The 14944-nt window shown below is 47.0% G+C and overlaps 1 protein-coding gene across 5 annotated transcripts in view; it reads left to right on the top strand.

The window, feature by feature from the left end:
- The first annotated feature begins 384 nt into the window (after positions 1-384).
- LOC144692596 (uncharacterized) overlaps positions 385-14944 on the top strand; it is a 71437-nt gene continuing 56877 nt past the window's right edge. For 3 of the 5 annotated variants that reach the window (XM_078561614.1, XM_078561615.1, XM_078561617.1), the window contains exons 1-4: positions 386-581; positions 890-954; positions 5531-5643; positions 13427-13495. In XM_078561614.1, coding sequence (XP_078417740.1) covers positions 508-581; positions 890-954; positions 5531-5643; positions 13427-13495 — 321 coding nt within the window. In that variant the 5' untranslated portion in view covers positions 386-507. Of the gene's footprint in view, positions 582-889; positions 955-5530; positions 5644-13426; positions 13496-14944 lie in introns of all 5 variants that reach the window. The other 2 variants (XM_078561616.1, XM_078561619.1) reach the window with 2 other exon arrangements.

Below are 14944 nucleotides of genomic sequence, written 5' to 3' on the forward strand. Positions count from 1 at the left end.
TAAATCAGTAAAATCTTGTTAGGGTCAACTCTTTGTAACTTTGTTCCTGTGGCCGTAACCCTTTCCCTAGATTTCTCAGTGAAGTCTATTGGATCAAAAAATTCTACCATTAGTTGAAATTCAATCTCAACGCCCACCCCCTGTCACCTCCCCTTCTCTGTGCCAGCCCTGCAACTGTGTGTTTTGAATACAGAGAAGAAAGATTAGGAGCTGCGAGGTGGAGCTTGAATCAATTCCCTCCTCCCCTCCCCCGGATGCAGCCTCACTGCTTTGATGGACATTGGGAGTTAATAGCAGTCTGCTGCAGAAGATGTAACAGAGGCACACATGAGATTGTCCAATCCTGTGCTGGATGTCCTCCAATGATTTACACATTGCTCTAGATGCAGCCCATTAGTCAGTGATAGCTGGACACCAAGTCTGCAGATCCTCCCCCACCACAGTCAATATAAAAACTCACCCAGCTCCATGTTGCACGGCAATGCTGCTGAAAGGTGATCTAAAAGAATGAAATCTGTTCTTACTGGGAAGTTGTGTTTGACCTCTCTTAAACCCTGTAATCTCACCAAGTGCACAAAGGAGTAAGTGTGTGTATATCTGTCGTGTTTTATGTATCCATTTTAGTATCTTGAGAGCTGTGTACTGTGGTAAGAGTGTAAGACTAGTACCTCGTGGTGTGGAGTTATGTGAACGGGGGCTTGGGATTCTACTGTCCTGTTTTCCTGAGTTTGTCCTTCCACAAGTTCTTTCTACAAATTAGAAGATTAAGTTAAATTTTTTTCAATTTTCAATTAGAAGCCACTAATTTTGTTTTATTGCATTGAAAGGATTCTGGTGGAAGGCACCTTTAGATTGTTGATGTTATATATTTTATTCCTACTTCTTTCAGGGAGATTTTGGAATACTTTGAGAACACTTATGATTTGGACGAAACAATTTTCAGTGCACTCAAAGGTAAGGCTGAGTCTCTCAGCAGTGAGCTTTCCTGCAGCTCAACCCTCGACTAAACACTTACTGGATTATCGCAGATTGCAAAGAAATTTAGACCCGAGACAATGTTTGCGATCATTTCTTCTCATTTTTCCTCCCATTTCTCTTGTTTGTGCCAGGGGGCTCTTACATGGGCTGCCCACTGGTACTTCACCCTAGTGACCACTTTTTATGTGTTAGCCTAGACGGTGAGTGTTAGCAAGATATTCATCTGTGGATGGGAGCTGAATATTCCGGTGATCCTGGTCTTTCTAGATATCCCCATGGGGGCACAAAGTCTCACAGATCCACGTGCACAGTGATCATTTTAACTCCGAGGCGCAGAAGTGTCCTAGAGAGTATAAGATAATTAGATGGGGCAGAATTTTTCACTTGGCATGCGGGTGCGCACCCGACATGCTCGAGTGTAAAATAGCAATGTGTCTCAACGTCACCGTGTACTCGCACGATATTTCGATCGGCGGGCACACTCTAAACTTGGAAGCACGCCCACCGACGATTAAGAAGGCTATTAAGCCCATTAACGGTGCAATTAACTGGGATTTTTCATCACCCGTCTAACATTACGGTTGGCGGGCGGGCGAATCGGCCAGGCGGCCTTGGTATTTTTCAGGAAACCTCATCCAAGGGCGGGACGAGGTTTCCGTCATGAAATTAAAAAAAATAAAAATGTTTGCACAGAATTTTCATGTTGTATATGTTCAGGTGACTGTTTCTGATGCGTGGGCATTTTTTCCATATTTTAAAATCTGTTTCTATTTGATTTGAGTTCTTCAGCTCCTTGAGACAGCTCTCTGCCTTCAGGGAGCTCACAGTGAGCGCTTTCCCCGTGCGCTGCGCTGACTTCAGCGCTCGCCTTCCTCCCGCCCCCACCTCGGCAGCGCTGAGCCTTTCAGCAGGCCGTTAATTGGCCAGCCAGTGTGAAATCGCGGTCGGGGGGCCGATTACGGGCAGCGGGCTGCTTCCCCACTGCTCTCTGGCCTGCTGACCGTGCCCGCCCGCTGACCTCAAAATTCTGGCCATTGTCACTAAAAAATCCATAACTATAAAACAATCACTCTTACATTGATAATTGTAAATCCGTAACTCTAAGATGGTCAATAATAAATCTATGAATGTAAGATAATGACTAACAAATTCAATAGGAAATTCAGGAGAATCGTCTTTACCCAGAGTGCTTAGGAGTGGCACTCACTATCAAAAGGAATGGTTGAGGAAAATAGCAGAGATACATTCAAGGGGCAGCTGAAGGACAAAGATGTAGAAGGTTATGCGGATACATCTGGATAAAGAAGTGTGGCAGGAAGCTCTGGCGGAGCATAAACAACAGCATAGATCAGTCGGGCCGAATGGCCTGTTTCTCAGCTGTAGCCTATGTAACTCAATATGAAATTCCTGGCGAATAAAGATGGGTCTGCAGAAAGTGATGAAAAGCCCAGCAGCCTCGATGCCGCCCACTGGACCCAAGAATACTTGGAAGTGCATGGTAAAATCGGGCAAAGTCAGCATGGTTTCATCAAGGGGAGGTCATGCCTGACAAATCTGTTAGAATTCTTTGAGGAGGTAACAAGCAGGTTAGACAAAGGAGAACCAATGGATGTTATCTACTTGGACTTCCAGAAGGCCTTTGACAAGGTGCCGCACAGGAGGCTGCTCAGTAAGATAAGAGCCCATGGTGTTAGAGGCAAGGTACTAGCATGGATAGAAGATTGGCTGTCTGGCAGGAAGCAGAGAGTGGGGATAAGGGGGTCCTTCTCAGGATGGCGGCCGGTGACTAGTGGAGTTCCTCAGAGGTCAGTGTTGGGACCACAACTTTTCACTTTATACATTAATGATCTAGATGAAGGAACTGAGGGCATCCTGGCTAAGTTTGCAGATGATACAAAGATAGGTGGAGGGACAGGTAGTATTGAGGAGGCGGGGAGGCTGCAGAAGGATTTGGACAGGTTAGGAGAATGGGCAAAGAAGTGGCAGATGCAATACAACGTGGGGAAGTGTGAGGTCATGCACTTTGGTAGGAAGAATAGAGGCATAGACTATTTTCTGAAGGGGAGAGAATTCAGAAATCTGGAGTGCAAAGGGACTTGGGAGTCCTAGTCCAGGATTCTCTTAAGGTTAACTTGCAGGTTGAGTCAGTAGTTAGGAAGACAAATGCAATGTTGGCATTTATTTTGAGAGGACTAGAATATAAAAGCAGGGATGTGCTGCTGAGGCTTTATAAGGCTCTGGTCAGACCACATTTAGAATATTGTGAGCAATTTTGGGCCCCGTTTCTCAGGAAGGATGTGCTGGCCCTGGAGAGGGTCCAAAGGAGGTTCACAAGAGTGATTCCAGGAATGAAAGGCTTAACATATGAGGAACGTTTGAGGACTCTGGGTCTATACTCGATGGAGTTTAGAAGGATATGGGGGGATCTGATTGAAACTTACAGAATACTGAAAGGCCTGGATAGAGTGGATGTGGGGAAGATGTTTCCATTAGTAGGAGAGACTAGGACCCAAGGCCTCAGCCTCAGAGTAAGGGGAAGACCTTTTAGAACAGAGATGAGGAGAACCTTCTTTAGCCAGAGAGTGGTGAATCTATGGAATTCATTGCCACAGAAGGCTGTGGAGGCCAGGTCATTGAGTGTATTTAAGACGGAGATAGATAGGTTCTTGATTGGTAAGGGGATCAAAGGTTACGGGGAGAAGGCAGGAGAATGGGGTTGAGAAACTTATCAGCCATGATTGAATGGCGGAGTAGACTCGATGGGCCGAATGGCCTAATTTCTGCTCCTATGTCTTATGGTCTTATGGTCTTAAGATAATTGCAGGGATAAGGGAGGATAGATTTTTTCAACAGTTTGGGAATGGGGACGGTGGTGGGAAAAATCCAAGCCCAAAGGAACACTCCTGATCTTGCTGGCCCCACATGGCCTCTTTGGTGCTCTGATTAGTATCTCCTATCGAGGCAGCTACTGTCAACAACTCACCGACTTCCAGGTTAAGTTGGTGTTGGGTCCTATTGATTTATTCTATTGATTATATCAATCCTATTGATTGCCTGTTTGCCTATGCATGATTGATTTGGGCAGTCATTTCTGGTCTTTTTAAATCAAATGGATCAGGACAGAGTGGGAAACTCACCCACTCCATTTTTACTGTCCTCTCTACCTGGTTTCGGCTGGGTACATATTGTGAGGGGGTGGGAGATGTTAAAGTTCCTCCCACAACATTTTACTGTGCCCACAATAAGGAAGCTATTACATTTTTCTATTTACCGCAATAGTACCAATCATACAACAAGGATTGGTAAAACAAAAATATGGGTTCTTTATTTAAAGATAAAACTAGATACCTACAATTTTAATTGGGGGGCTATGTAGGCACCTTTGCCTTGAAAGGCTGCTGCTGCTTTCTGAGTGCAAATTCATGAGGTAACATCACATCTTGTCTAGGGCTGGGTAATGATTGACAGCAAATTAAGATAGGCTCCCTTAAACGCACATATATGTTATATCACAATATCCCCCCTTTCTCTAAACTATAGGTTTACCTTTAAAGAGCAAAACTATTTACATGACAGCAAAAGAAAACTGTGTCTGAACAAATCATTAGACAAAGCAATAAATTTACAAGTCTCTGAAATGTATTGGTGGTTTGCTTATCCATCCATACTTTGTCATGGTGATCTTGGCTGGGGGCTGTTGTATATTTTCCAAAGGCTGGGTATGGATGCTTTGTTTGTGCTGCGCCTTAGACCGTGTTCTTTTCACAATAGGATTACTCGGTGTTTCTGATTGTGGTGTTCTGATTTGGCATCTGCTTCATCACACCGTCATGCCATTTGGCATTCATATTTGATACGATCTTGGCTCTGGGCATATGCTGATGATTTCTGCTGGATTTCATGTGCCATCGGTTGGGTGTTGTTCTCAAACATTTTGTCCGCTGTTCAAGTCGGGTCATTTGTTAGCTGCAGGCCACTCATGGGCACCTTTCACATTCCCCTGTTTTTTAATAATGCATTTGGCACTACTGGGAGTATCAATGAGTGAAGACCAGGGAAGGTTGTTTGCTCTGCTAAATAGTAATTTTGCATTGGTTCTGCAGTACGATGAATTGTGCATGTTCGGAATGGACATAAATATTGGGTTCCAATTGTGCTGCGTAGCCTGTCAGTTGATGATCGGCATTGCAAAATTCAGTGATCTTCTTCCAGTGTAAGCACAAGGTTACCAATAGTGCTCCTTGTGGTCTGTGGGCCTCGTTATTGTTGTAATATGCCTTTAAGGGGTGGCAGCATGACATCACTAGAAGGGAAGTGTGTCATGAGGTCCAGTCTTGGTTTCACTTCTGCTTCTGAGCAGAGCACACACACACACACAACTCCGCTGCTGATGTCTTCAAGCTTTCTAGCTATGGAAAAATGTTCCCATGTGACTAGTCTAAATAAGTGAGCCCACAACATGTTTACACAATCCCTTATGAGCATTTGCTTTCCAATGTAAATATATCAGTGAATCGATATTCATCTCTTTGTTTTTTTTTTCACCCATTAGATGAGTCCAGCTTCTATTTGTGCCCAGACCAACTACGGTTACCTCTTATATTCTACTACTGCCACCCTCCAGTGGTCTACATCAACAAACTGCTGCTTGCTGGCCTCATAAAGGTAAAATCGCAAGATGGTGCTTATGTTAAAGGAACAAATATATTAACTCTAAGTAAACACTTGGTTATACAATATTTACTTTGAACAAAGAAATATTGAAGCAGAAGGTCAAGGAAATAAATAGTGTCAAAATCTTTAATATTTTTATATAACCTTGCATTTTTAATGTAAATGATTAATAGATTGATGTGAATATTAGAAAGCCTGAAATATTTAATTATGATATATTGCGATGCCAGTGTAAGCGCATGGTATTATTCTTTTCTCTTTTCCTCCCCTGTTTTCCTGAAGGTGGTGACTCTTGCTGAGATATGACTGCACAGGCACTGTCTCTTCCCCCAACAATCTAGTCCAAGTGACCATGCTTCCTGTATGATCCTGGACATTGAGAGTTCATATGGTGTTCAGTCATGGAGGAGGGACATCAGAGTCAAGTCAGGTCCTGTCCTTAGCTTTGTCCATTTTCCAGTTGAAGTCATTGAACTTACAATACAGAATCTAGTTGATCTAAGTTTGCTGTATCTAACTTGGGAGTGTTTGATTGGGCAGTTTTGAGGGAGCTTTAATTTGCATTTAACATGGGCTACACCTGAATTGAGTTTATCGAAACCAGCAACAAGTCAAAATAAAAACAATTTGAAAGACTCGCATTTGTGGAGCACCTCTCACAATCTCAGGATGTTCCAAAATGCCAGTGAAGTACTTTTTGGAGTGTAGTCAAGTTGCACACAGCAAACTCCCACAAACAGAAATGTGATAATGACCGGATAACCTGTTTTAATCGATATAATGGTTGAGGACACTGGGGAGATCTCACAAGTTCTGCTTCAAAATAGTACATGAGATTTTTCATGTCCAGCTGAGAAGGCAGATAGGTTTAAGGCCTCACCTCGGACAGTAATAACCGCACTAGGTTTTAATCTAGATTATGTGTTCAAATCTCTAGAGTGGGCTTGAACCCACAATCTTCTGAGTCAGAAGCCAAGGACTACCACTGAGTTTTGCTGACAGCAAAATGTTCTATTGCTGCATCTGGTGTATCAATAATAACAAGGGATTAGATTGTAAATTAGCAGCATGAAGTTGAAATCCACTTCTACCTGATCGTCCCTCCTCTAGTATTTAAGCAAAGAAATGTAGTGATGGTTTGATAGTTCCATTGGTTATGCTCCTGATTACAATCCTGCCCTTGCAGAAGTCATCGTCTGTGCAGGAATACTGCTGAGAGCAAATGTTAATCATTGTGTTTGATCGTCATGCAAAGCGGGGGTCGGAGGTTGGGTAAGAGAGGCCATGGGGGAAGGAACCAAGGGGGGATACCATCTTGGGTAGGGCTGCCCCCAATGAGTTACTCAGGTTGTTTAAGTAGGCTATAATATTCCTTTAAATTGATCAAATCAACCAGTTCTACTGAATTGTTAATGTTTAAAATGTGCAGAAGCCAAGCAGCACCAATGATGTGGGGGTAATGGAGCCTGGGCTGCAAACTGCAGTGAAAACTGTTGATTGATGTGATCCATGAAAGTAATTCCTGATCTTATCATCTTCATTGTGTGGTGGTCAGTAGATCTTAATCTAATTTATAAACATAATACAAGATCTGTGTGCTGCTAAGTGGGAACAAATGCGGTTTCAATCTGAAATGAGAGTTCTCTGGATGGCCATGTGGGGGAAACTGTTTATATTACTCTTTCACAGGATGTGGGCGTCACTGGCTGGGCCAGCATTTATTGCCCGCCCCTCATTGCCCTTGAGAAGGCGGTGGTGAGCTGATTTCTTGAACCGCTGCAGTCCATGTGGGGTGGAATTTTCTCAGATTTGCACTAAGTACGGTAGCAGATGGGTAAGACAATGTTTTACCCATTGGCCACAATGGCGGGTATTCAAGCTGTACTGCCCCAAGCCTGCCTCATTATTTATGCATTCCCATGAAACACAACCTTTCCACAGTGAGCGGGCTCTCATTCGCTCGCTCGCCATCACCCCGCTGTTACATCACACCGGCCGCCATGTTTAAAAGGCAGCGGCCAGCACAGTGCTCATCACCACCAGCTCACCACCATTGCCCAGGAGACATGGCCAGCAAAGGAAAAAAGACTGCAGCCCCCCAGTTTAAAGACGGGTCCCTCGAGTGGCTGCCGGATGCTGTGGAGGCCACCGGGATGTCCTGTACCCTTGTTCTGGCCAATCCAGCTTGGGAGGCGGTGGCAGCGGTGGTCAGCGCCAATGCCATTCAGAAGAGGACAGCCACCGAGTGCTGCAAGGGGATGAATGATCTCCTCCATTCCACCAGGGTAAGTCACTCTTCTCATCACTCTCAACTCACACACTCACAAACCCATCACACATCCACAGGGCCCTCACTCACTGCTGGTTCAAGGGACATCACCATTCAATCTCTCACACATACTGTCATTGTCCTCACCCTGTCCATGGGACCACTCACCACCCATACATGCCAGACACATCTATTATCTGACCCGGCAGGTGTCCTGCTTACACTTTCTCCATCTCTATCCATGCAGGACAAGCTGGCACACAAGAGGGAGAGGTCGCAGACTGGTGGAGGAATGTCTGAAATCAAGGTCCTCATGGACTTTGAAAACAGAGCCATCCAGCTGGCCGGCGAGGATCTGGACCGGTCCTGTGCTGACAGTGAGGTCGGTGCTGCTCTACCAAGTGAGGATCCAGTGGCGCAACATCCATCAGGCAACCATGCCGTGAGTGATGTGTCCTGTTTTACAGGCCACTGCCGTGCACTAACTATTTCCCCTTGCTTCCGCAGGCACATCTGGGAAACAGCCGACAGAGTCCATGACCCAGGGCCTCCAATCAAACCCTGAAGCAACCTCTGAACAGGAATCTGAAGGCACCCTACTTGAAGTCCCGTCACAGCGCTCACCTACACCCTCCACCAGTGCAGAGACACACACCTCAGTGGGACCTAGTTCTAGAATAGGCACGGGATCACAATCTGGTGAGCACATCGCACTGTCTGATCCACAGCAGGAGGAAGCAGGGACTTCCCAGGTCCCCAGCATTCGAAAGGCTGCTGAAGGCCAGAAACATGTTGAGCCAGAATCAGATGATGAGCCTCTTTGACTCGCTCATGTCATAGTTGCTGGAACTGCAAAAGCAAACTCGGGAACATCAGGAAGGGATGTCCGCTGCACTCCTCAGCTTGCAAGGCATGATGGAGGAGTCTGTCCACCTTCAGGCTGAGGTGATAACACCGGCATTGCAACACACCGAGGTCAACACTGGTAGGAAGTGGGCTTAACTCCCATTGCTGATGCCATAGTTGGCCTCCAACAGTGTGTACGCGAGAGGGGTGCTAGGCAGCTCAATCTCACTCCAGCTACCCCTTCCACTCACAGAGTCAGCTAGGGGCCCTTGGGCACCCAGAGGGAGGAGGATCAGCAGGTGCACACTCCGGGCCCATCCACTCAGGTGACTCCGGCTGTGTCTGACCCATTTAACTCCCCTGTTCCTGTGACCTCCGCAGCTCCAGCTTATCAGGCCAAGGAGGGTGTCACTGCCACACAGCAGGATCTGAAAGCAGGCCGGGGCCCTCCAAGTCTCAGCCCTCCAGAGGACACCCACCAAAGTCATCCCAGGCAGGGCGTCACAGTCAGCAGGCTGCCTCCATCTCCACTATGGATGTCCGAGGAGCACCAAGATGTAGCGGCAGGGTTAGGGAAGTTAGGTAAAAGTAGTTGCACAGCCTGGGCACGGGTGTTAATCACTTGTACATACTGTTATCTATTGTCAATAAACTCCTAAGAATAAAAGCAAAAAACTGCAGATGCTGGAAATCCAAAACAAAACTAAAAATACCTGGAAAAACTCAGCAGGTCTGGCAGCATCTGCGGAGAGGAACACAGTTAACGTTTCGAGTCTGCGTGACTCTTCAACAGAACTAAGTAAAAATAGAAAAGAGGTGAAATATAAGCTGGTTTAAGGGGTGGGTGGGACAGGTAGAGCTGGATAGAGGGCCAGTGATAGTTGGAGATAACCAAAAGATGTCACAGACAAAAGGACAAAGAGGTGTTGAAGGTGGTGATATTATCTAAGGAATGTGCTAATTAAGGGTAGAAAGCAGGACAAGCAAGGTACAGATAGTCCTAGTGGGGGTGGGGTGAAGGGAAGGGATCGAAATAGGCTAAAAGGTGGAGATAAAACAATGGATGGAAATATATTTAAAAATAATGGAAATAGGTGGGAAAAAGAAAAATCTATATAAATTATTGGAAAAAAAAAGGGGGGGATCGGAAAGGGGGTGGGGATGGAGGAGAGAGTTCATGATCTAAAATTGTTGAACTCAATGTTCAGTCTGGAAGGCTGTAAAGTGCATGTAAAGTGTAAACTTCTAAGAATGTCTCCCTGCCTATGGCTCCTTGTTCTGATGAGCAGTTTTCATGTCACTCAGATGTGAAGCCTTTCTGCACAAAATAAAAGGCAGGTGTCTCAGAGGCAGGGCCTCTTCCCTGTGCTCTGTGCAGCCTTCAGACCAAAGTGATGGTCCAGCCCCACACTCCCTGAAAACATTACTGATGCCTGCACCTCGGCGGTGCTGGTCATTGCTGCCAGAATGTAGTGGGCAGGCGTCACAGGGTTCTCTCATTCTCTCTGTGTGCTCTCAGCACCTTTAAGGTGGGGCTGGCCCCCATCACACCAGCATCTGTGACCAGTGATGCTGTGCACCAGCTCCTGAAGGGCTGAGATGCTGAAGGCCGGACACACCATGAGATGCATCTAAAGTTTCATGGCTGTGTCTCTGAGATGGCCCTGATCATGGAGCACAAGCGAGCTGCCCTCAGCCAGACAGGAGTCAGACATTCTCAGACGCTATGTGAAGATCTATGGAGTGTCGTCACTGCATATCATCATCCTCCTGTGATCGAGTGACTATTAGAGCCTCCACTGCATCTCCATGACAGGAGCATTCTCACAGAGGGTATTGGTGCTGCCATAAGCCAGACTGAAGTCAAATGTTCACAACTGCGAAGAAAGGAGCTATGGGAGCACCTCACTGCATGTCGTCATCATCCTCCACAAATCTGACAACAATGGGTGCCTCCCGAGCATGCCTTCCTCATCTAGCTAGTGCGCGAGCCTCATCCCCATCATCGGCATCACCGAGGACCCCTCACCCTCATCCCCGCTGCCGTCCCCCTCATCCATGGAGACCTCCAGCTCCTCCAACTCCTCCTCAGCCAGTTCCTCTCCCTGTTGCAGCACCAGGTTGTAAAGTGCGCAGCAGACGATGATGTTGTGTGACACCCCCTGTGGACAGTATTGCAGGGCTCCAGTAGACTGGTCCAGGCACCGGAATCGCATCTTCAGCATCCCGATGGTCTGCTCCACCAAGCTGTGAGCTGCTGCATGAGCCTCATTATAGCGTCGCTCTGCTGCAGTCTGAAGCTGTCACACGGGTGTCATCAGCCACGGCCTCTGTGGGTAGCTCTTGTCCCTAAGAAGCCAACCCTGCAGCCTCTCTGGACCCTGGAAGACTGCAGGGATCTGCGAGTGACTCAGGAGGTAGGCATCATGCACAGTCCCTGGAAACCATGTGCACACCTGCAGGATATGTTTCTGGTGGTCGCACACCAACTGCACATTCAGTGAGTGGAAGTCCTTGTGGTTGATGAAACCCACCGAGTGTAGCAATGGAGACCTGAGCACCACATGAGCGCAGTCAATCGCACCCTGCACCTGTGGAAATCCCGAGATCAGGGCAAATCCAATGGCCCTTGCATCCTGCCTGTCCCGGTCCCTGGCGAAGTTGTGTTGCCATGGAGAAGATGGCATCTGTAACCTCATGGATGTATTTGTGGGTGGTGGATTGTGAAATCCCACAGAAGTCACCTGTGGAGCCCTGAAAGGAGCCCCTGGCATAGAAATTGAGTGCCGCAGTTACTTTCACAGCCACTGGCAGTGGATGCCCTCCATGTCCCCTTGGCGCCGAGTCCTGCAGTAAGTGGCAGATGTGAGCGACCAGGTCCCTAGACATGTGCAGTCGTCGGCGACACTGGTTCTCAGTCATCTGCAGGAATGGCAGGTGGTGTTTATAGACCCTGGGTGTCGCTAGGTGCAGATCAGTCACAGCTCGCTGTCGCTCCTGGGCAGCGTGTGCGGGAGCCCCTACTGCCCCTTCTTCCTGAGGTTGCTGCTTCTGCCTTTGCTTGGCCAGGCACCTCGGTTGCTCTCTCCTCAGCCTTCTACAGTCTCTGTAGGACATCAGGCAAACAGCTAGGTCACCAGGATCCATGATCCTGACGTGGTCCTCCAGCAGCATGAAAGAGAGAGAGAGACATGGTTATCATAGGTGCACCTTTCCTGGCCCTGTGTGACTGCCCCTTAATGCTTCCCGGAGAGTGTTGGTCAGTCCTCAGATGGCCAGAGATGAGTGCGCTCCGTGGCTGCCCTGTCAGCCTGTGACATGGGGGACACTGGTCCAAACCAGGATGCTGAGATTGCAATGGGCTGTGAGCACCTCCAGCAGTGACTGCTACATGGCCAGTGATGGTGAGGAAATTGTACAACGTGTGCAGTCCAACTGCTCCGCGATCCAAGAAAGTGGTCTCACACTCGCAGTCAGTGACGGGGTGGTGGGGAGTGGGGGGTAAGGTATGAAGCACTTGGTGGCCCTTTGGTGCCTCTGTGTTGCTTGCCTGGGCGGGCAGACTAGGAGTCTGACCCCAATCATATCACTGTGGCTGCGCCTGATCTGTCTCAGTTGCAGGGGCATGGTCAGTTTATACAGGTGTCCCTAATGCGTGGTCACTCCCCTCGCCTACCCTGACCCCCACCTCGATTGCCTGAGCACAAGATGCAGCGCCAGGACAGCACTTCACCCCGGCGCCCCTGAAGCCTGCAAAGCAACAGGCGACCCTGGTGAGCTGTGGAGAATGATCCTGTTCACTGACCTCAGTTCACCCAAAGTGAAGGCTGCCAAGTGCACGTTGCCTGTGCTGTTGTGAAACATGTCGATGTGCTTTCCCACCAACGCGGATGGACAGTCCGGCAGGGCTCCAGACTCTGGCGAGATGGCCTTTTAATGAGAAACTGATGTGTTACAATGAGCTCCCCGCCAACAGATGGCAGGAAACGTGTCCCGCCATCGGCAGGCTGAGCGGACGATGACATCCTGCCTTCCCACTATCATTAACCAGATCGCACCATATTGTCCATGCCTGCCACCTATCATGCCCCCTGCCAGTGGGCACGGGAAATTCCGCCCATGGTGTAGGTACACCCACGGTGCTCTTAGGGAGGGAGTGCCAGGATTTTGAAACAGAGGATTTTGATTTTGAAATGCAGCACCAAATGTAATAGGTAGACTTACAAACAAGGAATATGCCAGTTCAATCCGTTTGGTGCTGGTTTAACTGCTCATTACTGTGCAGCAGTTCGGACATCGTGACTGTCCTCAGTATCCTGGAGGGGGTGGAAAAACCCAGTCAGAGCGTCTGCACCTGACCACTAACTGAATGACTCTTACAGCAATGACTGCATGTGTGGATACAAAGTGGGGATCGGACCAAATCCAATCTGATGCCTCCCTTAGTTGACTGAACTTGATGGGCTGATGCTCTCCTTTGTGCCGTAATAACTCTATGATATTCCAGGCTTGATAAAAAGAATTTTTTTTTTAAGAGAACTACATCCCAGGAAGAGTTAGCACCTTCAGGATGGGAAGTGAAAAAACAGGGGTTGGAACTAAATCTGGCAAATTTAAAGTGATTTGTTTTACAAACTGCTGTTGCTTTGCTTCCCACAGGAACAAGTCAACCCTTGTTTTGAAGCTCTCTTTGAGACGGGTGTGGATGAGATGTCCTGGGATGACACGGTGTGTACATTTTCATGTACAGGGAGATGCAGAAGGTTAAGTTTTCCTACTGATTTGATTTAAAGTACACAGAGTGGGTAACCAATGTTGGATTTGATCCTTCAGTGAGTTACCAACTTTAAGCATCGAGCTTTGGGGCATCTTTGTTTTCTTGTGCTGCATAATTTTTTCTTCAGTGTCCTTTGTTTTAGCTTCTTGCTTTGTTCTGAAAGCACTATCTTTTCTTAAGAGTGTGGTTCCATGGTCATTGCAGCCGGACAATAACTGGTCCAAGTGCCCATTCTTCACGTCTTAGTCTGAATAGTTAGCATAGCAGGTTACCCAATGATACAGTGCATTGTGAAAAATCCACTTCCTGGTCTTCTCCTGTCTCTACACTTATGTAGAATTGGGTTTTGAATAAAATACAGAAACCAACAGTTTCTTTTGCTAAATCATTGTCTCCTACGCTTATCAGCAAGGAGCTTATCCAGTAAATAACCTGATTCAGCCTCTCTGTTGGAGACATTAGCAGTTATAAAATGTATAATTATTAATACAGACTCATATTCCTTCCTTTCAAAGCTAGATTTTCAAATATGACAAAATTTAATTGCCAAACATTCTAACTTGTCTAATAAAAATTGACATTGAGGCTATTAACAAAATTGCTGGCAGGTTCACTGAGTTTTTTTTTCACATACGTTGAAAGGCTCATACACTGTGCCAACATTGCAAGGAATGTCATAGTCAGCAAGGAACTCTGAAGGCAGAGTTGTTGCTACATCGAACATTGTAGTTTACCAGCACTGGAAAGAAAGCTGAGGAATTTGTGAAAACCTGCATCGATTGGCAGACAACACAAGCCAAAACCGAGCAAGATGCCTGAGTTTCCAGAATGAGAGTATTAGTTAGTGGGCTAAATTTAAGCTCAAATTAGTATCAGTGTTAAGAATCCAGTTCGAGTTTTGGTTAGCATCAAATAGCAATAATGCCTGATTTGCCTTGCTCCCCCTCACTCAGTGCAGAAGTGCCTGGGCTACGTTTCCTGAAGAGAGATCTCTCAGGCAGCCAGTGAGGGAAAGCAGGTTGTAGATGTGATCTCTTGTCCCAGCCTCCTGTCAAGTCTCCAATGCACTGTTGCACAGTAACACATCTTTGCCATTTATTTCAAAAATCTAATCTTTTATTTTTGCAATAATTATACAATTTTTAGGAGGTCTAGTGGTGCAGTGGGTAGCATCCCTGCCTCTGAGCCAGAAGCTGCAGGTTCAAGTCCCACCCCAGGACTTGATGGCCAAGGAAGGTCAAACACATTGAGTAGTAAATCCTTCCAACATACACCAATGGTGGGTGGTAAGAGTGTGATGGAAAGAAATTGGAGCTTCTACCATCACTATCCATAGCTCCAGGCTACAACCTGCATGTAAAAGTGTCTGTTGCCACAGCAACTCAGACTCCTTGGGGGGG

Source organism: Cetorhinus maximus, chromosome 17, assembly GCF_964194155.1.
Source record: "Cetorhinus maximus chromosome 17, sCetMax3.hap1.1, whole genome shotgun sequence".
In the NCBI taxonomy this organism is placed as follows: domain Eukaryota; kingdom Metazoa; phylum Chordata; class Chondrichthyes; order Lamniformes; family Cetorhinidae; genus Cetorhinus; species Cetorhinus maximus.